General features: G+C 48.9%; 2 protein-coding genes across 13 annotated transcripts in view; both read right to left on the bottom strand.

The window, feature by feature from the left end:
• The window catches only part of LOC100626318 (cationic amino acid transporter 3-like), a 48,589-nt gene that overhangs the window by 4,634 nt on the left and 18,522 nt on the right, over positions 1-25,433 (bottom strand). For 3 of the 12 annotated variants that reach the window (XR_002344405.1, XM_021093398.1, XM_021093399.1), the window contains exons 1-7: positions 11,309-11,737; positions 2,941-3,337; positions 2,226-2,384; positions 1,026-1,203; positions 713-825; positions 325-547; positions 12-151 (exon numbers count right to left, since the gene is read on the bottom strand). Coding sequence is in view for 11 of the 12 variants with exons in the window: in XM_021093398.1 (XP_020949057.1) it covers positions 12-151; positions 325-547; positions 713-825; positions 1,026-1,203; positions 2,226-2,384; positions 2,941-3,337; positions 11,309-11,587 (1,489 nt within the window). In the remaining variant the exon portion in view is untranslated. 12 annotated transcript variants of the gene reach the window in all.
• LOC100626407 (cationic amino acid transporter 3) lies at positions 15,981-25,137 on the bottom strand. Its single transcript, XM_013998732.2, is given in 13 exon segments — positions 15,981-16,144; positions 16,312-16,420; positions 16,694-16,860; positions 17,057-17,256; positions 17,436-17,538; positions 17,631-17,770; positions 17,943-18,165; positions 18,304-18,393; positions 18,396-18,415; positions 18,617-18,794; positions 20,078-20,236; positions 20,799-21,195; positions 24,991-25,137. Coding segments are annotated over 13 exon segments (1,842 nt in total). The 5' UTR covers positions 25,000-25,137; the 3' UTR covers positions 15,981-16,097.

Raw genomic sequence — 25,433 nt, 5'->3', positions numbered from 1 at the left:
TGTTTATGGACCTGAAAGAATTGCAGAAACCAGGATGGCCACGATGGGGGTGCCTCTTCGGGCGTAGATTTTGCCAAGTCCCCGGAAAAGGAGCCCATCCTCTGCCATTGCACAAATCAACCGAGACATGGTCAACATGACAACCAGGAGGCTGGAAAAGATAATAATGGGAACACGTGTGAGGATGTAGAGAAGCAGGACAGACCTGCTTTCTGCTCCCTGCTCCCACCTGGGGTGAGGTGTCTTTCCCTCTCGTCCCTCAATCCCAAGAGAGAGGATGCCTGAGCATCTGACGGTACATGGAGAGAAAGCTTTGACACTGACCTGTAAAAAAGAGCACACAGGATGACAACAGCCACGAAGTATCCGGCAGGAGCCCACCCAACATGGTGGAAAGCCTGCGGCAAGGGGTTGTAAGGATGAATCTGGTAGTAGGGCACCATGAGGGTGAGAGCTGCTGAGACACCAGAATAGGCCAAAAAGCAGATGGAGATGAAGATCCCTATGCTCCAAGGGATGGAACGCTGAGGGTTGGGGGTTTCTTTCCCTGCAGGATGGTGGGAGCATCAGGTCAGGAAAACACACAGCTGTGAAATCATTCAATATTCTTCCCCCTCCACCTCCAAAAGCAGCCTCATCAACTGCCAACCCCATTGCTCAAGGGCAGCCCAAACTGGGCAAAGCCGGAAAGGACACATAAAGACCATGTTACCTGTAGTGACAATGGCATTGAGACCAAAGAATGAGTAGAAAGGCACAGCTGCTCCTCGGAGAATCCCTTCAAAGCCAAAGGGCACAAACCCTCCAGAACCCAGAGGGCCCAGGCTGTGGTGAGAGAAGGGATGGGGAAGAGCGTGGGGGAGGCTGTTCAGACATCTCTACTGGACTCCTCCATTAACGCCCCAAGACCTGGGCTCCAGGACCCCATCTTCTGGATCCATCAGCCCAGGTCTCTTCCGTTCCCACCGTATTCCCAGATCTGCAGCCCCTCTAAGCAAGACTAGGGGCAAAAGGACCCTCCTGACCTATAGCTGTCAGAGGATCCAGATGCGGCCAGTTTGTAGTCCTGTTCTGTGAGCTGCCAGTTGTGCAGGTCTCCCTTAATGAAGCCAGAGATGATGATGAAGCTGAGAACCAAAGCATTGATACCTGTGGACACTTTGGTAACACGAGCTGTCACATGAACGCCCAGAATCAGTAGCCCTGTGGGAAAGATGGAAAGTGTGAAACCTCCAAAATAATTAAATCCACAGAGACAGAAAGTGGACTAGCGGTGGTCAAGGGCTTAGGGTTGAGGACCAGAGGTGGGGTGGGGGATGGACAATGATGCTCAGTGGGTACAGGGCTGCCTTTGGGGGAGATGAAAATGTTTGGAAGTAGAGGGAGATGTTGATTGTGCAACACTATGAATGTCCTAAGTGCCACAGAATTGTACACTCCAAGAGGGTTCATTTCTTATCGTGGCAATCATCTCACAATACATACATCTATCGAATAATCATGCTGTATAACATAAACTAAGACAATGTGGTATGTGAATGATATTTCAATAAAGCTGAGACAAATAGTACATTAGTTCCTCCTCTGAGAATCTCCTTTTCTTTAGAAGAATATCCCTGTTCTCAATATAGAGGAGGAAATTTGTCATTTTATCAGTGATTCTGAGCTGGAGTGATTTTGTCCCGTGACGGAGATGTGGCCACATCTGCAGACATTCTGACTGTCATGTGTCATATGAGGGAGCAAAGACCAGGGATGATAGTCAACATCCAACAATGATTTTACAGGAGTTCCCATTATGGATCAGCAGGTTAAGTACCCACTGTTGCCTCTGAGAGTATGCAGGTTAGATCCCTGGCCTCACTCTGTGGGTTCAGGAACCAGTGTTGCCATGAGCTGTGGTGTAGGTCACAGATGTGCCTTGGATTCAGATCCTAGCCTCAGGAACTTCCATATGCCACCAGTACACATGTATTAAAAACAAACAAACAAAAATCAGAAAAAATAAAGGAAAATAGAAAACATGCAATGTGGAGCACAGGACAGCCCCCACCTGTGGGCAAACGTCAGTGCTGCAAAGGTGGAAAACAATAGGCTAAGCTCTGCCTTCCTGACCCTTTCCCTCCAGTCCTAATCCCCCCACCATTTGGGGACCCAAGCCCTTCCCACCCTAGCTCCCACATTCACAGTCCATGCTCCCCAGCTTAGCTCTGACCCCTTCTTACCAGCCATCAGCAGCACCAGGGCCAGCGCAACAAAGTCTGGGTATGGGGCCAGGAACGAGGGCATATGCTCAGAGAACGTTCCCTCTAACACCTGCGAGATGTGGTTCCCAATCAGGCTGTCAAAGGTGTAGCTCCAGGCCCTGGTCAAGTAGGCGGTGGCTGCAATGGCAGAAGGTAGATTCATGAAAGGACAGTAACTGAACCCCTACGAACTCCCTGGAGTGGATTTGGGGGGGAAGAAACAGACAAAATACCCTGTCTCAAATTTTCACTTCATGGGCTCAGAGGAACTGAACCAGGTGACTAAATTAGCTATGTGATATGTTAGGAAGAGATGGAGGTTATGCAAGAAAAGACCACAGGGAAGTAGGACCAGCAGGGCTGGGAGATGAGGGCTGAAATCTCACTTGACTGGTACAGGGAAATCCAGGAAGACAACAGCTGAGCAAAGCCTTTCAAATGCTGAGGGATGGGCCTGTGGGACGTGCCTCCCTCTCACCCACTCCCTACACTTCCCCCTCCTTCTAGGTTTCCAGTGATTTTATGATGACAGGTTAGATCTGAGGAGAATGCAGGTGGAGGGGATTCTGCCACGACGACCTGACTCCCTCTACAAGGTCAATGACAAAGGGCTGATGAACGAGGGAAGACCCCAGTTCTCTCTCCCAGGTCCCTGGTCTTAAGCCCACAGCATGCGCCACTTGCGTCATCTCACCAAGAACAAAATGCAGTATGATGTTCCAGCCAGTGATGAAGGCATGCAGTTGTCCCATTGTCACATAGCTGTAGAGATACACAGAACCACAGCAGGGTACCCGGGCCCCAAACTCAGCAAAGTAGAATCCAGACAACAGGGCAAATAAGCCAGCCACCAAGAAGGAGATAATGATCGCAGGCCCAGTTACATACACAGCCACGGCACCAGCTAGGATGTACACACCAGCCCTCAGGGTTCTGTTCACACCAAAGACCACTAGGTCGAAGCTGTTGAGATGAGGTGTGGGAATCTCAGACTCGTTCCTCGGCTCCAGTGGCCGCCTTCGGACCAGTTTCTCACCAAATTGGCGAACACGCTGACCCAACATCATAGACAGAGTTGAGGAGGCTCCTCCCTGAAGAGAAAACAAGACCCAAAGTCACCAAGAATGTCCATCCACACTTGACCCTGGGAGTCTGACTCCACAAAGCAACGGGGTTATGGGATCAGCAGGTAAAGGGGTACACGGGGCCCGTCCTCCATCTCTGAGCTTTGGTTTCTTCAAATCTAAGGAAGACTTTCCACATGGTTCAAAGTTACTGGAAGGGCTGCTTGCAGAGAAGGGAGGGGAGAGAATTATGTCTCCCCCAAAATGCACCACTTCACACGTGCACTGTTTGGAGCTGAAGGCAATGAAGACACAGCAGACTCAGGAACAGCTCTTGCCTCTCCCTTAACTGCTCAATAACTTAGACAGACGGCCCATGCCAGGAAGAGAGCTGTTTCTGGAGATAACATTTTATCTCAGAAAGACGTCTCTAACTAAATGGGCAAATATCTGCTTTCCAAGCATTTCTCCTCCCAGCTTCCTAGGGACTGTCTCCCTTCCCTGGGAACACCCAGATCCCCACCCACTTCTCCTTAAGCTCAGGGTGTGAGCATATAAGCCTCAGGTGCCTGACTGTCCTTGAGCCTCTGAGTTTCTATGGGCCTCCTGTACCTAACAAACTAAATTTGTCCATCTGCTATGTAAATGTCATGACCAGACCAGCCAAAGAATCTAGAAAGCCAAGATTTCGGCCCCTTCAGGAGCAAATCTTCTAAAACAGTGCCTGGCACACACAGCCACTGCTTAATTGGCCTAAGCTGAGTGGCTAAGAATGATGATTTTAGAACTCACGTCAACCAGATCTGCTGGTTCCAATTCAGCTCTGCTGTGCATCAGCTTGTCTGATTGTGTACAAACTATGTGCCATCTTCGTCCTCCTTTCCACCATAAAACAAGGGATATTGTTGCCATCCTTACGCCCTCCCTTCCTTGTTATGTGCGAAGTACTTTTGGGGGACTGGGTGATGAGAGAACTGAGACTCCACATCTTTCTACACCAAGGTTTCTGAAAACGGACCGCTTTCTGTGTCACTGCTTGCAGAGTGACAGGGAGTTGGAACTGCGAGTTCAGGCAGAATGACATGGGACAGACTCCAGCCCAGCTCAGTCAAGGCATCAATCCACACTGGTCTGTCTCCCAACTGCCTGCAGGAAAGGGTCCCACCTTCACTCTCAATCAGAAGTGACAGGATTCTGTCTCCTAATCTTTGGGGCACACAATGTCTCCCCACTACCCAGCTCTGAGGGCCAGGCTGACCCAGTGAACACAGTCATCTTCAGGAAGCTCCCGCCCACGGAGCCTCCAAAGCCCAAGCTCAGCCCAGTGGTGAAGAGCAAGCTTTCCAAGAGCCAGGAAACGCTGATTCGCATCTTGGCTCCGCCCCCACACCTGTGCCTTTGAACATGTCATGTACTGCTCAGCACCCCCGTTTGCCTCTTTTTCAAATGCTTCTGACCAATCTCGTGCACTGTTAGGATCAATGTTAAAGGAGCAGCTTCTGTGGAGAAAAGACGGGGGTTCCTCCAAAAACTAAAAATGCTTTCCCATATAATCCAACACTCCTCCTCTGGGGATACCCTCCAATAACAGAAAGAGGTCTCAGAGAGCTGTGGACACCCCTGTTCACAGCAGCATTAGTCACCAAAGCTGACACACGGAAGCAGCTCCTGTGTCCATCCATGAACAAAAGGCCAACACAGTGCAGTCTCTACAACAGTGGGATAGGATCAGCAGCCTTCAAAAGACAGCGTTTCTTGTTTTCTTTTTTTTTTTTTTTTTTTTTTTTTTGTCTTTTTCGCTTTTTGGGGCTGCACCGTCAGCAATCGAGGTTCCTGGGCTCGGGGTGGAATCAGAGCTGCAGCCACAAGCCTACACCACAGCCACAGCAACAGGGATCCAAGCCACGTGTGTGGCCTACATCACACCTCATGGCAACACCTGATCCTTAACCCACCAAGCAAAGCCAGGGACTGAACCCAAATCCTCATGGATCCTACTCAGGTTCGTTAACCACTGGGCCATGAAGGGAACACAAAGACAGCAATATCTGACCTGTGCTACCACCTGGAGGAAGCTTGAGGACATTGTGCCAAGTGACAGGAGCCTGGCACCAAAAGACAAATACTGTGTGTTTCCACCGCCATGAAGTACCCAAAGGAGTTAGATCCTTAGAGACACAAAGTCAAACGGAGCTGGGGTGAGGAGACAATGAGAAGCCCTTGTCCAATGGGGACACGGTTTCAGGTTTACAGCATGAAAAGCGTCTGGAGATTGGCTGCTCAGCAAATATGTAAACATACGTCAACTTAGTGACCTGCACACTTAAAACTGCTTAGCATGGGAGGCGGCCTCACCAGCACCTCTGCTAAAACTGGAACATTGCAAAGAAGATTAGCATGGCCCCTACACCAGGATGACACACAAAGTCATGAAGCATTCCATGGTCTTTACCTGAACCCCTTTGCCATATAGCAGAAATGATCAAAACACTGAAAATCAGCCATCATCGGGGGTTCCCGTTGAGGTGCAGTGGAAACGACTCTGACATCCATGAGGATGTGGGCTCCGTCGCCCAGTGGGTTAGGGATCTGGCATTGCTGTGAGCTTGGATCCCACACTGCTGTGGCTATGGTGTAGGCTGGCAGCTGTAGCTCTGATTTGACCCCTAGTGGGGGAACTTCCATATGCGGCGGATGTGGCGCTAAAAAGCAAAAGAAAGAGAGGGAGAGAGGGGGGGAGACGAAAGAAAGAAAGAAAGAAAGAAAGAAAGAAAGAAAGAAAGAAAGAAAGAAAGAAAGAAAGAAAGAAAGAAAGGAAGGAAAGAAAGAAAAGAAAGAAAGAAAGAAAGAAAGAAAGGAAGGAAGGAAGGAAGGAAGAAAGAAAGGAAGAAAGGAAGAAAGAAAGAAAGAAAGAAAGAAAGAAAGAAAGAAAGAAAGAAAGGAAGGAAGGAAAGAAAGAAAAGAAAGAAAGAAAGAAAGAAAGGAAGGAAGGAAGAAAGAAAGAAAGGAAGAAAGGAAGAAAGAAAGAAAGGAAGAAAGGAAGGAAGGAAGGAAAGAAAGAAAGAAAGAAAGAAAGGAGGGAGGGAGGAAGGAAAGAAAGAAAAAGAAAATCAACCATATGTCAATAAAACCTTAAAATTTTTTAAATAGTTAAATGGATTTTGTTGTGTATTTTATTACCATTTTTAAATTTGCTGCCAATAAGAGAGCCAGCTTCACAGAGTTACTGGCTGTAACAAACCCCAAGGGGATTTAATATAAATCCACACAGTCATCCTTCACGGATACCAAATCCAGGATGCTGCCAAGTCCCTCACGTCATCCTTGTACCTGCAGACACAGTGCGCCAGGTAGTAGACAGGAGCCTGAAGTCAGTGGTCCCCAGGTCATACACCTTATATAAGGTAAATTTTTCCTGTTGTCTGAACACAAACCTAAACACTAGTCTTAGAGCCTCTGGACACGGATGTAATCTCCCCTCCCCATTTCTTCCCACACAAACCCTTACACCTGCCAGCTCCTGCTTTCCTGTGCAAAATGGGTCTTTCCACCCTCAGGCTGAGCCAGGCTGACCCAGCTGCACCCTGGGATGGCAGAGGTCTCTTTAGGAGTAGCCAAGGAGTTCCACTGTGGCTCAGCAGCAACAACCCCAACTGGTGTCCGTGACGACATGGATTCAATCCCTGGCCTTGCTCAGTGGGTTTAGGATCCAGTGTAGCTGTGGCTATGGCATAAGGCTGGTAGTTGCGGTTCAGATTCAACCCCTAGCCTGGGAACTTCCCTATGCCGCGGGTGCGGCCCCAAAGAGGCAACAACAACAAAAAATATCCAGGAGTAGCTAAACCCAGCACCCAGTCTCCTCCAGAAGAGGGGATACCAAGACTCACCAGGTTCTTGGAGCAGAGCCTGAAGCACTGAAACACGCAGGGAGGCTGAGGTTAAGCTGTGTGGGGCTGGAGCTGACACATCTCCAAAAGCGAAAGCAGGAAGTTACTGAGCACAAAAGACAAGGCTTAATCCTGGGTTGCTGGCATGGGGGTGGGGATGGGGTGGGGGTGGGGATGGGTGAGCGGGATCACCTGTAGTGTTGCAATCAGCCAGTGACTCCTCTGTGGTTACCGCTCAGTGCAAGGTTTTTTAGATTTTGTTTGGACTCTTGTTTGTTTTTTCCTTTTAGGCACCTGCAGCATATCAAAGTTCCAAGGCTAGGGGCCTAATCGGAGCCAATGCCAGCAAGAGAGCTATTTATAAAAACTTTTAATCTCGGAATGACTTGACTTCTCGGAGTGGCAAACCTTTGCTCCTCCCATCCTCCTAGGCACTGTCTCCCTCCCCTTTGAAACCCCAGAACCCCACCCCTTCTCCTTGGCTCTGGGTAGCATATAAACCCCAAGTGCCTGACTATCTTTGAGCCTCAGAGTTTTTATGGGCCTTCTTTAGATACCAAACTACATTCGTCAATCTGTGAGGGAAATGTAATTATTAGACCAGGCAAAGAAAAGTTTTCTATCCCTTCAGAAGCGAAAGCAAAAGCTTCAGAAGCAAAAGAAAGAAAAGATTTTTGTCCCTTCAGAAACAAGAGCTTCTTCTCTTTTTTTTTTTTTTAGGGCTGTACCCAGGGAATGTGGAAGTTCCCAGGCTAGGGTTCCTAGCGGGGCTACAGTGCAGGCTTACATCCCAGCCACAGCAACAGCAGATCAGAGTTGATACTGCAGCCTACACCACATCTCACAGCAATGCCTGATTTTTAACCCACACAGCAAGGCCAGGGATTCAACCCACATCCTCATACATACCACTTGGGATCTTAACCTGATGAGGCACAGTGGGAAAGCTGTAAAAGCTTCTGATACAGCACCTGGCACACAGAGCAGCAGCTTAATTGGTATAAGGTGCTGATTTTAAAATTGATGATTCTATTTTTGATTCTTTTTTTTTTTTTTTTGTCTTTTTTGCCTTTTGTCTCTTTAGGGCCACACCCACAACATATGGCGGTTCCTAGGCTAGGGGTAGAATCCGAGCTACAGCTGCCGGCCTACACCACAGCCACAGCAACTCTGGATCCTTAATCCACCAAGTGAGGCCAGGGATTGAACCTGCGTCCTCATGGATGCTAGTTAGGTCAGGTTCATTTCCACTGAGCCACAAGGGGAGCTTCCCTAGAATTGATGATTCTAGAATTGAAATCAACCAGCTCTTCTAGTTCAAATCTAGCTCTGCTATGCATTAGCTTGTCTGGTTTGTCCTTTTATTTTCTAGTTTTAAAACTGGGGAAATTTTCATCATTATTCCATTCCCTGCATGTTATGTGTGAAGTGACTTCTAAGGGGCTGGGTGATCAGAGAACTGAGACTCCACATCTTTCTACACCAAGGTTCCTGAAAACTAACTGCTTTCTGTGTCACTGCTTGCAGAGTGACATGGAGTTGGAACTGAGAGTTCAGGCAGAATGACATGGGACAGACTCTAGCCCAGCTCAGTCAAGGCATCAAACCACACTGGTCTGTCTCCCAGCTGCCTGCAGGAAAGGGTCCCACCTTCACTCTCAATCAGAAGTGACAGGATTCTGTCTCCTAATCTTTGGGGCACACAATGTCTCCCCACTACCCAGCTCTGAGGGCCAGGCTGACCCAGTGAACACAGTCATCTTCAGGAAGCTCCTGCCCATAGATCCTCCAAAGTCCAAGCTCAGCCCATTGGTTAAGAGCAAGCATTCGAAGAGCCAGCAAACTCTGATTAAAATCTCGGCTCAGAATTTCTATGCTCAGTGGAAACGAATCTGACTAGCACCCATGAAGACACAGGTTCAACCCCTGGCCTCGCCCACTGTGTTAAGGAACTGCCGTTTCCATGAGCTGTGTTTAGGTGGCAGATGCAGCTCGGATCTGGCGTTGCTGTGGCTGTTGCTCCGATTCCACCCCTAACCTGGGAAACTCCGTATTTCTTGGGAGCGGCCCTAAAAGACCAAAAATATAAAAATTTTTAAAAAAGAATCTTAGCTCCACCAATATCTCTGTGTGCTCGGAGAAGTCATTTCATTCTCTGGGTGTCTGTGTTCTTCTGGTTCAGATACTATGGAGGAGCCCTTGGGCACTGTGAGTAGGAAAGTAAAATGGAGAAGGAAGGAGATACAATGCATAAAATATGGTCATTCCTCAAATATTGAAAATGGATTTACCCTATGGTCCAGCAATTCAACTTCTGGGTATAGATTCAAAGGAACTCAAAACAGGGTCTCAAAGAGATAACCATACACCCATGGTTATACCAATACTATTCACAGTAGCTCAAACATGGAAGCATGTCCTACGTCCATCCACGAAGGAATGGATAGACACAATGGGCTCCATACAGACAGTGGAATATGATTCAGCCTGAGAAGACAGCAATGGCTGACCCCTGCTACAACACGGAGGACCCTTGAGGACATTTTGCTGAGTGACATGAGCCAGTCACACAAAGACAGACAGTGTATGATTCCACTTCTTTCAAATGCCCAGAGAATCAAATTCATAGACAGAAAAGTCAATTGGTGGTTTGCCAGGAGCTGAGGTGAGGGGGGAATGGGAGATATTGTTAATTGGGCACAGGAAGAGAAGGGTTCTGAGACTGGACGAAGGACAATGGAAATGTACTCAATGATACAGAACTGTACATGTACAATGGTGGAGACGGCTAATTTTATGCTATACGTATTTTACCACCACATTTTATTTTTATTTTATTTTCAATTTTTGGTTTTTTAGGGATGCACCCGCAGCATATGGAGGTTCCCAGGTTAGGGGTGGAATTGCAGCTGTAGCTGCTGGCCTATAACACAGCCACAGCAACTCAGGATCCAAGGCACTTCTGAAACCTACACCACAGCTCATAGCAACACTGGATCCCCACTGAGCGAGGCCAGGAATCAAACCTGGGTCCTCAGGGATGCTACTCAGATTCCTTTCTGCTGAGACACGACAGGATCTCCCACCACCATATGTTCAATTAATAGCAGTAATGTGTCCTCTGAGCCAGTGTCATAGTGTCAGCAAGCCTAGTGTTGATTCATATGCATCACCATCAGCCCTCCTCCACAGATACCAAAAGCCACAGGTGTCCAAGTCAGTTCCCTCGGTTACAGTGTTCCAGGAATCCGCAGAGGTGGAAACCCAGACCTCCAACTGTACACAGGAAGCTGAGGTCAGTGGTTCTCATGTCATAAACCCTAGATAAGGGTCATCTTTGCCACTGTTTGAGCCCAGGTCCAAAAAAATGAGTCTTAGAATCCAGGCACTGAGCCAAGCCCCACCTCTTCTTTCACAAACACAGCAGCTCCAGCCCCTTCCGCTTTCAAGTGTACAATGGGTCCTTCCACCCTCAGGCTGAGCCAGGCTGAGCCAGGCTGACCCAGCTGCACCCTGGGATGGCAGAGGTCTCTTTAGGAGCCGATGAACCCAGCACCCAGACTCTTCCAGGAGAGGGGATACTCAAGATTTACTGGATCCTTGGAGCAGAGCCTGGAGCACTGGAACACACAGGGAGGCTGAGGTTAAGCTGTGTGGGGCTGGAGCTGCCACATCTCCAAAGAGGTAAGTGGAGAGTCCCTGAGCCCCAAGAGCAAGGCTTAACCCCTGGGTTGTTGGGTGGGGGTGGGGCTGGGTGGGTGGGAGCATCTGGAGTGTTGCTGTCAGCCCTTGACTTCTCTGCGGTTACCCTCAGAGGGGCATGGTTCTGAGGCAGTGTTTACAGTTGTAAAATATAATTAACACTTCAGCCACTTTAAGTGTCCGGTTCAGTCACGATAAACTATGTTCACATTTTGTGCCACCCAACTCCAAAAGGTTTTGCCTCTTGCACAACTGAAAACTGTACCCACGCACCAACAACCCCCATCTCCTCTCCTGGTTCCTCGCAATCTCCCTACCACTTTCTGTCTCTAGGCATCTGACCACTCCAGGTGCCTCTTACAATACTTAAGTGGAGTCATTCCAAGTTCTCCTTTGCAGAAAAGCTCACCTTACTTAGCAGGACGTCTGTAAGGTAGACACACGGTGCGGCATGTGTTAGCATTCCCTTCCTTCTTAATGCTGAACAACACGCTGCTGTGTGTACACACGACCTCCGACAGCCCTTCGTTGGTCCGTGGGCACTTGGGGTGCTGCGTGTTCTAGCTCTCGTGAGCAACGCTGCCATGAACAAGGCTGTACAGAGAATTCTTCTGGAGGGTGCCTTCGGTTCTTCTGGGTGAGTCCTCAGAAGGAGAATTCCTGGACCTGATGGGTCGAAGAGTATCATGCGTTTGCAGTGGAGACAACGTTCACCACTCGAGGGGTGGAGACGTCATTTTGGCTCATACATGCTTCTGCCTGAACTTTGTGGGAACTCATCCTCTCAACCCCTCCTGGCAGATCTGCTTTAACCATTGAGGTAAAGAATGTCTTTTTTTTTTTTTTTTTTTTTTGTGGTATTTCTTTGGGCCGCTCCCGCGGCATATGGAGGTTCCCAGGTTAGGGGTCGAATCGGAGCTGTAGCCACTGGCCTACGCCACAGCCACAGCAACGCAGGATCCGAGCCGCGTCTGCAACCTACACCACAGCTCACGGCAACGCCGGATCGTTAACCCACTGAGCAATGGCAGGGACAGAACCCGCAACCTCATGGTTCCTAGTCGGATTCGTTAACCACTGCGCCACGACGGGAACTCCCAAGAATGTCTTTTTTTTAATAATGATTTTCATTGTTTCTATTATACTTGGTTACAGTGTTCTGTCAATTTTCTGAATAGCAAAGAGACCCAGTCACTCACACACACACACACTTATGTGTATTTATTCATTGTTTTTCTCACATTATCCTCATTATACTGGCTCAGTGGTTAACGAATCCAACTAGGAACCATGAGGTTGCGGGTTCCATCCCTGGCCTCGCTCAGTGAGTTAAGGATCCAGCATGACCTTCAGCTGTGATGTAGTCGCAGATGCGGCTCGGATCTGGCATTGCTGTGGCTGTGGTGTAGGCCGGCCCCTGAGGCTCTGATTAGAACCCCTACCCTGGGAATCTCCATATGTGAGGGTGCGGCCCTAACAAGACCACACACACACAAAAAAGGAGCCAAGCAGAAATATTGCCAGCACCCTGGAACCTCCCCTCCCCCCACTGCCAATCCAGTCCCCACTCCTCCTAGGAGGACCTCTGTCCTGATCCAGCAGCAGAAACTGATGTTGTCTCACGTCGGGTGATCTATAAATGGACCCAGTGAAGATGGACACAGGGTCTGGCCTCTTTCATGTATCTTGGGTTTGCAGGTCCCTCTGCAGGGCTGTTGCAGGGAACTGAGAGGGCCCAGACTCCCTGCGGGCAGGTAAAACTTCAGCTCATCACAGTCTCCACCTAAAAATTACCCAGCGTTTTGGGCACTTGTATCCCATCGAAGCTGGAAGAAATCATGTCCATCCCTCACAAAGGACTGACCCCGTCCAGTCTCCATGGGCTTTTGGTCGGCTCCAGTGGGGAGCCGCCACAAGGAGAGCTGAGATGAACCTCTAGTAGATGTGTCGTCGTGCATATTTGGGTCAAACTGTGTTGGGAACATACCTAGAAGAGGTGACACCTCTTTCTATTTCCAACAGCAGAATATCCACACTCCACATCCCACCAAACCCTGTTTCTTTTGTTTTTTTTCCCCCATCGTTTTCATTCTAGCTCTTCTGGAGCATGTCTAGTGGTATTGCATTTTATTTTTAATTTTAAAATATTTAATGTAGTTAATACCTGCATCATAAGGGGAACTCCTATCATGCAAAGGTTTTAATCTCAGCCACTAGAAGGAGTTCTGAGTGAGAAAGGAATCTGAGCTCTTCATCCAAGCCAACAATCCCTCAGGGAGTTTTTCTGTCCTTCTTCTGGCTATTAGGTGATGTCTAGGCACTGGACAAGGGTGTGGAAGATCCACAGGAAGGAAGGGAAGGGTCGTTTAAGAGTAGAGTGAAGGGCTCTGGTTCTGGAGGTACACTGCCCGGACTGACGCCCTCTCTATGGGGCAACCCGTGGAGGCTGTCGCTAAGCTTCAGAGTCACATCTGTAAGTGAGAGAAAGAACCTTGTAAGATTGAAGTAAGTCCAGGTCCTAAGCGTCCTCCACTTCCTTTGTAGGAGTCTCCTACATGGAGTCGATCCCTTGCAAATATTGGTTGAGCTTTCCCGAGTGACAGAATTGACACCAGGCCATGGTGGAGACCCGGGTTTCTGTCCCCAAGGGGCTGATAACTGTTCGGGATCCAGACAGGAAAGCAGCTCAGGGAAGCTGGCCAAAGCTTTAGAAGAGCGGTGATGACATGCCAGTTTCACGTGTTTGGTGTGAGGCGCTTTCTCTTGGATGTGGTTCCTCAAGGCAAAACCTGGGATGGGTTCTGCCCACATGTGTTTGTTCCTAGTTGTCCCTCAGGCCCTTCTTTCCCCACCCCGATTTCCCATCATCCTGTCTTCCCTCCAATCCAGCTGGGCACTTGGGCATTTAGGGTCCTTTGTTCTGCAAACTGAACCCTCATACCTCAGAGTGTGTCTGTATTTGGAGACAGGCCCTTAGAGGGGGAATTCAGGACAAGCAGGTCATTGGGATAACCCCTAACCCAATGCACTCAATGTCTCTCTAAGAGGAAATGAGAATGCAGAGAGCATACACAGAGACCGACGGGTGAGAGACACAGCAAAGAAACACACACGATGCCGCGAGACAGTGAATTCCAGATGAACAGGGAAGAGTAACACGTGTCTTTTTAGTACTTAAACTACATGTACCTATTTGATGGGTATTGACTACACATAAACATATGAACATATATGTGTACAGGCACACCTTGCTTTACTGGGCTTGGAAAACACTGCATTTCTTTTTTTTGCAAATTGAAGGTTTGTGACAATCCTGTGTTATCCAAGATGATTGGGGTTTTTCCTTTTTTTTTTTTTCCTTTTTAGAGCCTCAGACACCTAAGGTCAATTGATCTTCAACAAAGGAGGCAAGAATATAAAACGGGAAAAAGGAGTGCCCATAGACACACTGTGTATTTTGTCTGCACTATCCCAACACTCAACATCTTGCTCTAGGAATTCCTGTTGTGGCTCAGCGGAGACAGATCCAACTGGGATCCAGGAGAGATGAGGGTTCCATACCTGGCCTCACTCAGTGGGTCAGGGATCTGGCAGAGCATGAGCTATGGTGTAGGTCTCAGACATGCCTCGGATCCTGAGTTGCTCTGGCTGTGGCATAGGCCGGCAGTTGTAGCTCCGACTCAACCTCTCCCTGGGAACCTCCATATGCTGCAGATGTGGCCTTAAAAAGCAAAAATAATAATAATAATAATAATAACAGTTTTTTAAATTAAAAAAAATGGGGAAAAGACAGTCTTTTCAGCAAGTGGTGCTGGGAAAACTAGACAGCTGCATGTACATCTTGATGCTAGAACACACCCTCACACCATGCACAAGAAGAAGCTCAAAATACCTTAAAGACTTCAACCTAAGACAAGGCAACATAAAACTCCTAGAAGACAACCTAGGCAAACATTCTCTGACATCAACCCCACAAATGGTTTCTAAGGTTTTCTTCCAAGGCAATAGAAATAAACACAATTGGGGTCAATGGGGTCTAAGTATAAAAAAAATAAAAAAAGCCACTCTGGTCTAAGTAAAATTACAAGCTTTTGCACAGCAAAGGAAACCATTAAAAAAAGAAGACAATGTACAGAATGGAAGAAAAGAGTTGCAAACGATGCCACTAAAGAGGGCTTATTCTCCAAAATGGACAAAAAACTCATACACCTCAATAGCAAAAAAAGCAAACAACCCAATTTAAAAAATGGGCAGAAGACCTAAATAGACAGATCTCCAAAGAAAACATAGGGATTTCCAACAGGCACATGAAAAAATGCTCAACTAATCAATAATTATTAGAGAAATGCAAATAAAAACTACAGTGAGGTACCACCTCAAATCAGTCAGAATGGCCATCATTAATAAATATACAGGAGTCCCTGTCCGGGCTCAGCAGAAACAAATCTGACTAGAATCCATGAAGACACAGGTTCAATCCCTGGCCTCACACAAGAGTTAAGGATCCAGTGTTGCCATGAGCCGTGGTGCAGGTGGCAGATGTGGGTCCTATCTGGCTTTTCTGTGGCTGTGGTGTAGTTTGGCAGCTACAGCTCCAATTCCACCCCTAGCCTAGGAACCACCATATCCCTCAGGTGTGGCCCTTAAGAAAGAAAGACAGAAAAAGAAAGAAAGAAAGAAAAGCTTAGTTAAAAATTATGCAATATTGGAGTTCCTGTTGTGGCCCAGTGGTTATTGAATCTGACTAGGAACTGTGGGGTTTCCGGTTCGATCCTGGGCCTTGCACAGTGCGTTAAGGATCAGGCATTGCCATGAACTGTGGTGTAGGTCACAGACGTGGCTCGGATCCGGCGTTGCTGTGGCTCTGGCATAGGCTGGTGGCTACAGCTCCGATTCGACCCCTAGCCTGGGAACCTCCATATGCCACGGGAGCAGCCCAAAAAAAGGCCAAAAAGACCAAAAAAATTGTACAATATTAAAGTGATTCAGTCCTCTGTCAATGAAAACAGGGCTCTAAATGCAATCCACTCATACCCCATAGAGGATCACGGTGTCGCTTGAACAAGAAAACAGATGCAGTATTTGGAGAGAACCATACATCATCTATTCCCTGTGGTTAAGAGGATTCAGCACCAGGGGTGTGTTCATGAAGGGTCTGGGAGCTGGAGGCTGGAGGCTGGTGGCTGTGGATCCCTCTTCTACTCCAAGCTGTGTCGGATCCCATATCCAAAGTATATGGCCAGTCCTAGCAGGGAAATGAGACCATGAGAAGCAAAGTAGGCCCTCTCCCCACTTACAAATGCCCAGAAGGTCCGCTATTATGGCATCTAACACACATTGTGGGGAGAGGTCATTAGGAAGGGGGTTGGGTTCAATGAATCTAGAAGTGCTTTATCCCAGAAAACCACTTACCCACGATATTCCAGATGCCAAACTGGGCCCAGGTCACAGAGTACATCTGCATCATCAGGTAGACATTCACAAAGATGCTCAGCACTGGGAGCATGGGCAGAGCAGGGACCTGGGGGCAAAGCCAGTGACTCCCTGAACACAGCACCCACATCAGAGAGGGAGGCCCCTCCCCCACGTGGGCAGGGAGACCCCAGTCATCCTCAGGCTGTGCATTCAGGGCCCACTGAGACAGGGGGTGGGGGGGAAGCACTGGGTGGGACCGGGGAAGGTCCATGGGTTTGAGCAAGTCCCCCCTTCCCTGGTCCAGCAAAGGAGGCTTCACCTCAAAGCATGCCGACTTCAGCCCCTCAGCCTGGACAGCTGGGCACATAAGGTCACCTACCCTGAAGGGAAGAGGAGAGGGGTTCTGGGGCTGCCTCCAAATGATGGCAGTGATCCCCGCAATGAGCAGCAGCAGCAGCACAGCCCCTGCTGTGAACCCGGGGTCTCCAGAGAACACGTGGCTGGGCCACTGGGCCAGAAGCAGGCTAAGGATGGTCAGCAGGAGAACTGCAAGGGTCAAGGGGGAAGACAACAGGCTCAACTCCAGAAGCCAAACGGGTCAAGACCTCGGGTCACCCCTCCCCACACTGCCCACCCCAGGAAGGGCCATCACATCTGCAAGACTCCTCAGCTGCCAGCACACCCACTCCCTGCCCATCCTGTCCATCTCAGAAGGTGACCAAAGAGAAGTCCCCATGCTCACCCAGCAGGAAGGTGCATCCATAGACAATCTGGCCAGATTTCAGAGTTGGGGTGGTGCTGATAGGGTTACACAGACTCTTTAGAGGGTTTGAGGTTCCTGCTTCAGGTACAGATGGTGAAGGATTTCCTTCAACTATAGGCTCCATCTCAATTTCCTCCTCTACTTTCTCCTTATTGCTGAAGCTCTGGTCTGGCTGGTACCTGAATTAGAGGTATAAAGGTAACATGAACAGCTGCGCCTATTCATCCAGCATCAGACAGCCTAGTCCACTGCTTTCCTGACTCAAGCCCAGCAGGACATTTAGGAAGCAGCAGGAGGGGATCATACTGTCAACCTCCATGAGACCAAGACCCCCAGTCAAGGTGTAGTGGAGTCTCACCTGAGGACCAGGACAGAAAAAGTCACGAGGAAGTAAACAAACAGGGCCCCAACTGACATGAGTTCCACAACACGAAAGATCTCGAGAAGCAATGCTGTGATCCCTAGAACGAGGGTTGGGGGACGAGTGAGAAGCCACTGGATATATCCAAGCTAAAGAAATTGATCCAAGAAGGGCTGGGTTGTGTTTATGGACCTGAAAGAATTGCAGAAACCAGGATGGCCACGATGGGGGTGCCTCTTCGGGCGTAGATTTGGCCAAGTCCCCGGAAAAGGAGCCCATCCTCTGCCATTGCACAAATCAACCGAGACATGGTCAACATGACAACCAGGAGGCTGGAAAAGACAATAATGGGAACACGTGTGAGGATGCAGAGAAGCAGGACAGACCTGCTTTCTGCTCCCTGGTCCCACATGGGGTGAGGTGCTTTCCCTCTTGTCCCTCAATCCCAAGAGAGAGGATGCCTGAGCATCTGACGGTACATGGAGAGAAAGCTTTGACACTGACCTGTAAAAAAGAGCACACAGGATGACAACAGCCACAAAGTATCCGGCAGGAGCCCACCCAACATGGTGAAAAGCCTGCGGCAAGGGGTTGTAAGGATGAATCTGGTAGTAGGGCACCATGAGGGTGAGAGCTGCTGAGACACCAGAATAGGCCAAAAAGCAGATGGAGATGATGATCCCTATGCTCCAAGGGATGGAACGCTGAGGGTTGGGAGTTTCTTTCCCTGCAGGATGGTGGGAGCATCAGGTCAGGAAAACACACAGCTGTGAAATCATTCAATATTCTTCCCCCTCCCACCTCCAAAAGCAGCCTCATCAACTGCCAACCCCATTGCTCAAGGGCACCCAAATGACCATGTTACCTGAAGTGATAATGGCATTAAGACCAAAGTATGAGTAGAAAGGCATTGCTGCTCCTCGGAGAATCCCTTCAAAGCCAAAGGGCACAAACCTCCAGAACCCAGAGGGCCCAGGCTGTGGTGAGAGACGGGATGGGGAAGAGTGTGGGGGAGGCTGTTCAGACATCTCTACTGGACTCCTTTGTTAACACCCCAGGACCTGGGCTCCAGGACCCCATCTTCTGGATCCATCAGACCAGGTCTCTTCCGTTCCCACCGTATTCCCGGATCTGCAGCCCCCTCTAAGCAGGACTAGGGGTAAGAGGACCCTCCTAACCTATAGCTGTCAGAGGATACAGATGTGGCCAGTTTGTAGTCCTGTTCTGTGAGCTGCCAGTTGTGCAGGTCTCCCTTAATGAAGCCAGAGAGTATCATGAAGCTGAGCAACAAAACATTGATGCCTGCAGACACTTTGCTAACCAGGGCTGAGTCATGAACTCCCAGAAGCACTAGCCCTGTGGGAAAGATGGAAAGTGTGAAACCTCCAAAATAATTAAATCCACAGAGACAGAAAGTGGACTAGCGGTGGTCAAGGGCTTAGGGCTGGGGACCTGAGGTGGGGTTGGGGGATGGACAGTGATGCTCAGTGGGTATAGGGCTGCCTTTGAGGGAGATGAAAATGTTTGGAAGTAGAGGGAGATGTCGGTTGTGCAACACTGTGAATATCCTAAGTGCCTCGGATTTGTACACTCCAAGATGGTTCATGTCTTATCGTGGCAATCATCTCACAATATATACATCTATCAAATAATCACACTGTATGTCATAATCTTACAGAATGTTGTATGTGAATGATATTTCAATAAAGCTGAGACAAATAGTACATTAGTTCTTGCTCTGAGAATCTCCTTTCCTTTAAAAGAATATCCTTGGTGTTCCCATTTTGGCTCTGTGGTTAACGAATCCAACTAGGCACCATGAGGTTGCAGGTTCAATCCCTTGGGTTAAGGATCCAGCATTTCCGTGAGCTGTGGTGTAGGTTGCAGCCACAGCTTGGATCTGACATTGCTGTGGCAGTGGTGTAGGTCGGCAGCAACAGCTCAGATTAGACCCCTAGCCTGGGAACCTCCATATGCCGTGGGTGACGCCCTACAAAAGACAAAATAAATAAATAAATAATTAATTAATTAAATAAACAAATTAAAGAATAGCCCTGTCCTCAATATACACAAGGAAACTTGTGAGTCTGTCAATGATTCTGAGCTGGGCTGATTTTGTCCACGGATGGAGGTGTGTCCATATGTGGAAACATTCTGACTGGCATGTGTCACATGGGGAAGCAAAGGCCAGGGATGCTGGTCAACATCCAACAGTGATTTTACAGGAGTTCCTACTATGGATCAGCAGGTTAGGTACCCACTGCTGCCTCTGGAGGATGCAGGTTGGATCCCTGGCCTCACTCACTGGGTTCGGGATCCAGTGCTGCCATGAGCTGTGGTGTAGGTCAAAGGGGTGCCTTGGATTCAAATCCTAGCCTCAGGAACTTCCATATGCCACCAGTACACATGTATTAAAAAAAAGAAAGAAAAAAGAAAAATGTAATTCGGGGAGCAAGGAAAGCCCCCACCCATGGGCAAACGCCAATGCTGCAAAGGTGGAAAACAATGGGCTCAGCTTTGCCTTCCTGACCCTTTCTCTCCAGTCCTAATCCCCGACCATTCGGGGACCCAAGCCCTTCCCACCCTAGCTCCCCCATTCATAGTCCATGCTCCCCAGCTTTGCTCTGACCCCTTCTTACCAGCCATCAGCAGCACCAGGGCCAGCGCAACAAAGTCTGGGTATGGGGCCAAGAACGAGGGCGTATGCTCAGAGAACGTTCCCTCTAACTTTTGTGAGATGTGGTTCCCAATCAGGCTGTCAAAGGTGTAGCTCCAGGCCCTGGTCAAGTAGGCGGTGGCTGCAGTGGCAGAAGGAAGATTCATGAAAGGACAGTAACTGAACCCCTACGAACTCCCTGGAGTGGGTTTTTTGGGGGAAAGAAACAGACAACATACCCCGTCTCAAAGTTTCTCTTCATGGGCTGGGGGGGCAGGGCCAGGTGACTAAATCAGCTATGTGATATGTAAGGAGGAGATGGAGGTTATGCAAGAAAAGAACACAGGTAAGTAGGACCAGCACGGCTGGGAGATGAGGGCTGAAATCTCCCTCAACTGGTACAGGGAAATCCAGGAAGACAACAGCTGAGCAAAGCCTTTCAAATGCTGAGGGATGGGCCTGTGGGACGTGCCTCCCTCGCACCCACTCCCTACACTTCCCCCTCCTTCTAGGTTTTGGGTCCAGTCATTTTACGATGACAGGATAGAGCCGAGGAGAATGCAGGGGGAGGGGATTCTGCCACGACGACCTGACTCCCTCTACAAGGTCAATGACAAAGGGCTGATGAACGAGGGAAGACCCCAGATCTCTCTCCCAGGTCCCTGGTCTTAAGCCCACAGCATGCGCCACTTGCGTCATCTCACCAAGGATGAAATGCAGTATGAGGGTCCAGCCAGTGATGAAGGCATACAGTTGTCCCATTGTCACATAGCTGTAGAGATACACAGAACCTGAGCGGGGTACCCGGGCCCCAAACTCAGCGAAGTAGAATCCAGACAACATGGAAAAGAAGCCAGCCACCAAGAGGGAGACGATGATCCCAGGTCCAGCTACATACACGGCCACTGAACCAGCCAGGATGTACACACCAACCCTAAGGGTTCTGTTCACACCAAAGACCACTAGGTCGAAGCTGTTGAGATGAGGTGTGGGAATCTCAGACTCGTCCCTGGGCTCCAGTGGCCGCCTTCGGACCAGTTTCTCACCAAACTGGCGAACACGCTGACCCAACATCATAGACAGAGTTGAGGAGGCTCCTCCCTGAAGAGAAAACAAGACCCAAAGTCACCAAGAATGTCCATCCACACTTGACCCTGGGAGTCTGACTCCACGAAGCAATGGGGTTATGGGAACAGCGGGTAAAGGGGTACACGGGGCACGTCCTCCATCTCTGAGCTTTGGTTTCTTCAAATCTAAGGAAGACTTTCCACATGGTTCAAAGTTACTGGAAGGGCTGCTTGCAGCGAAGGGAGGGGAGAGAATTATGTCTCCCCCAAAATGCACCACTTCACACGTGCAATGTTTGGAGCTGAAGGCAATGAAGACCCAGCAGACTCAGGAACAGCTCTTGCCTCTCCCTTAACTGCTCAATAACTTAGACAGATGGCCCATGCCAGGAAGAGAGCTGTTTCTGGAGATAACATTTTATCTCAGAAAGACGTCTCTAAATAAATGGGCAAATATTTGCTTCCCAAGCAGTTCTCCTCCCAGCTTCCTGGGGGCTGTCTCCCTCCCCTGGGAACATCCAGATCCCCACCCCCTTCTCCTTAAGCTCAAGCTGTGAGCATATAAGCCTCAGGTGCCTGACTGTGTTGAGGCTCAGGGTTTCTATGGGCCTCTTGTACCTAACAAACTAAATTTGTTCATCTGCTATGTAAATGTCATGATCAGACCAGCCAAAGAATCTAGAAAGCCAAGATTCCTGCCCCTTCAGAAGCAAAAGCTTCTAAAACAGTGCCTGGCACACACAGCCACTGCTTAATTGACCTAAGCTGAGTGGCTAAGAATGATGATTTTAGAACTGAAGTCAACCAGATCTGCTGGGTTCCAATTCAGCTCTGCTGTGCATCAGCTTGTCTGATTGTATACAAACTATGTGCCATCTTCGTCCTCCTTTCCACCATAAAACAAGGGAAATTGTTGCCATCCTTATTCCTTCGCTTCCTTCTTATGTGCGAAGTGACCTTTTTGTTTTTGTTTTTGTCTTTCTATCTTTTTAGGGCTGCACCCAAGGCATATGGAGGTTCCCAGGTTAGGAATCTAATCTGAGCTGTAGCTGATGACCTATGCAATAGCTCACGGCAACACTGGGTCCTTAACCCATGGAGCAAGAAAGGATTGAACCCCCAACCTCATGCTTCCTAGTCGGATTCCTTTCTGCTGACCCACGACGGGAACTCCTGAAGTGACTCTAAGAACTGGATGATCAGAGAACTGAGACTCCACATCTTTCCACACCAAGGTTTCTGAAAACTAACTGCTTTCTGTGTCACTGCTTGGAGAGTGACATGGAGTTGGAACTGCGAGTTCAGGCAGAATGACATGGGACAGACTCTAGCCCAGCTCAGTCAAGGCATCAAACCACACTGGTCTGTCTCCCAACTGTCTGCAGGAAAGGGTCCCACCTTCACTCTCAATCAGAAGTGACAGGATTCTGTCTCCTAATCTTTGGGGCACACAATGTCTCCCCACTACCCAGCTCTGAGGGCCAGGCTGACCCAGTGAACACAGTCATCTTCAGGAAGCTCCCGCCCACGAGCCTCCAAAGCCCAAGCTCAGCCCAGTGGTGAAGAGCAAGCTTTCCAAGAGCCAGGAAACGCTGATTCGCATCTTGGCTCCGCCCCCACACCTGTGCCTTTGAACATGTCATGTACTGCTCAGCACCCCCGTTTGCCTCTTTTTCAAATGCTTCTGACCAATCTCGTGTACTGTTAGGATCAATGTAAAAGGAGCAGCTTCTGTGGAGAAAAGACGGGGGTTCCTCCAAAAACTAAAAATGCTTTCCCATATAATCCAACACTCCTCCTCTGGGGATGCCCTCCAATAACGGAGAAGATGGTCTTAGAGAGCTGTGGACACCCCTGTTCACAGCAGCATTAGTCACCAAAGCTGACACACGGAAGCAGCTCCTGTGTCCATCCATGAACAAAAGGCCAACACAGTGCAGTCTCTACACACAGTGGGATAGGAGTCAGCCTTCAAAAGACAGTGTTTCTTTTTTTCTTTCTTTTTTTTTTTTTTTTTTTTTTGGCTTTTTGGCTTTTTGGCTTTTTGGGGCTGCACCGTCAGCAATGGAGGCTGCCAGGCTCGGGGTGGAATCAGAGCTGCAGCCACAAGCCTACACCACAGCCACAGCAACAGGGATCCAAGCCACGTGTGTGGCCTACATCACACCTCATGGCAACACCTGATCCTTAACCCACCAAGCAAAGCCAGGGACTGAACCCAAATCCTCATGGATCCTACTCAGGTTCGTTAACCACTGGGCCATGAAGGGAACACAAAGACAGCAATATCTGACCTGTGCTACCACCTGGAGGAAGCTTGAGGACATTGTGCCAAGTGACAGGAGCCTGGCACCAAAAGACAAATACTGTGTGTTTCCACCGCCATGAAGTACCCAAAGGAGTTAGATCCTTAGAGACACAAAGTCAAACGGAGCTGGGGTGAGGAGACAATGAGAAGCCCTTGTCCAATGGGGACACGGTTTCAGGTTTACAGCATGAAAAGCGTCTGGAGATTGGCTGCTCAGCAAATATGTAAACATACGTCAACTTAGTGACCTGCACACTTAAAACTGCTTAGCATGGGAGGCGGCCTCACCAGCACCTCTGCTAAAACTGGAATCTTGCAAAGAAGATTAGCATGGCCCCTGCAACAGGATGACACACAAAGTCATGAAGCATTCCATGGTCTTTACCTGAACCCCTTTGCCATATAGCAGAAATGATCAAAACACTGAAAATCAGCCATCATCGGGGATTCCCGTTGAGGTGCAGGGGAAACGAATCTGACTAACATCCATGAGGATGTGGGCTCCATCCCTGGCCTCGGCCTCGCTCAGTGGGTTAGGGATCTAGCATTGCTGTGAGCTTGGATCCTACGTTGCTGTGGCTGTGGTGTAGACCGGCAGCTGTAGTTTTGATTTGACCCCTAGTAGGGGAACTCCCATATGCCACACATGTGGCCCTAAAAAGCAAAAGAAAAAAAGAGAGAAAGGAAGAGAAAGAGAGCATGAGAGAGAAAGAAAGAGAAAGAAAGATCAACTACACATCCATAAAACTTTAAAATTTTAAAAATAGTTAAATGGATTTTGTTGTGTATTTTATCACCAATTTTAAAATTGCTGCCAATGATAAACAGCAGAGACAGCTTCACAGAGTTACTGGCTGTAACAAACACCAAGGGGATTTAATATAAATCACTACACAGTCATCCTTCACAGATACCAAATCCAGGATGCTGCCAAGTCCCTCATGTCATCCTTATATCTGCAGACACAGTGCGCCAGGTAGTAGACAGGAGCCTGAAGTCAGTGGTCCCCAGGTCATACACATTACATAAGGGCAATTTTTCCTGTTGTCAGAACACAAACCTAAACACTAGTCTTAGAGCCTCTGGACATGGATGTAATCTCCCCACCCCCACCTCTTCTCACACAAACCCTTAACCTGCCAGCCCCTTACGTTCTCGTGTGCAAAATGGGTCTTTCCACCCTCAGGCTGAGCCAGGCTGACCCAGCTGCACCCTGGAATGGCAGAGGTCTCTTTAGGAGTAGCCAAGGAGTTCTGCTGTGGCTCAGCAGCAATACACCCAACTGGTATCCATGAGGAGGCAAACTTGATCCCTGGTGTCACTCAGTGGGTTTAGGATCCAGCATCCCCATGGCTGTGGCATGAGGTCGGTAGTTGCAGTTCAGATTCCACCCCTAGCCTGGGAACTTCCCTATGCCGCGGGTGCGGCCCCAAAGAGACAACGACAACAACAAAAAAATATCCAGGAGTAGCTGAACCCAGCGCCCAGTCTCTGCCAGATGAAGGGTATACCAAGACTTACTGGATTCATGGAGCAGAGCCTGGAGCACTGGAACACGCAGGGAGGCGGAGGTTAAGCTGTGTGGCGCTGAAAAAAAGGAAATCTCCAAAAACGAAAGCAGGAAATTACTGAGCACAAAAGACAAGCTTAACCCTGGGTTGCAAGCAGGAAATTACTGAGCACAAAAGACAAGCTTAACCCTGGGTTGCTGGCATGATGGGGCGGGGGTGGGGTGGGGTGGGGTTGGGAGAGCGAGATCACCTGTAGTCTTAGAATCTGCCAGTGATTCTTCTGTGGTTACCCCTCAAGGCAAGGTTTTTTAGTTTTTGTTTGGTTTTTGGTGTCTTTTTGCCTTTTAGGCACCTTCAGCATATCAAAGTTTGAGGCCAGGAGTCTAATTGGAGCCAATGCCAGGGAGAGAGCTATTTATAAAAACTTTGACTTCATGGAGTGGCAAACCTTTG

Source organism: Sus scrofa, chromosome 6, assembly GCF_000003025.6.
Source record: "Sus scrofa isolate TJ Tabasco breed Duroc chromosome 6, Sscrofa11.1, whole genome shotgun sequence".
Classification (NCBI taxonomy): Eukaryota; Metazoa; Chordata; class Mammalia; order Artiodactyla; family Suidae; genus Sus; species Sus scrofa.
Note: the sequence above shows the minus strand (reverse complement) of the source record. Positions and strands in the feature narration are given on the sequence as shown.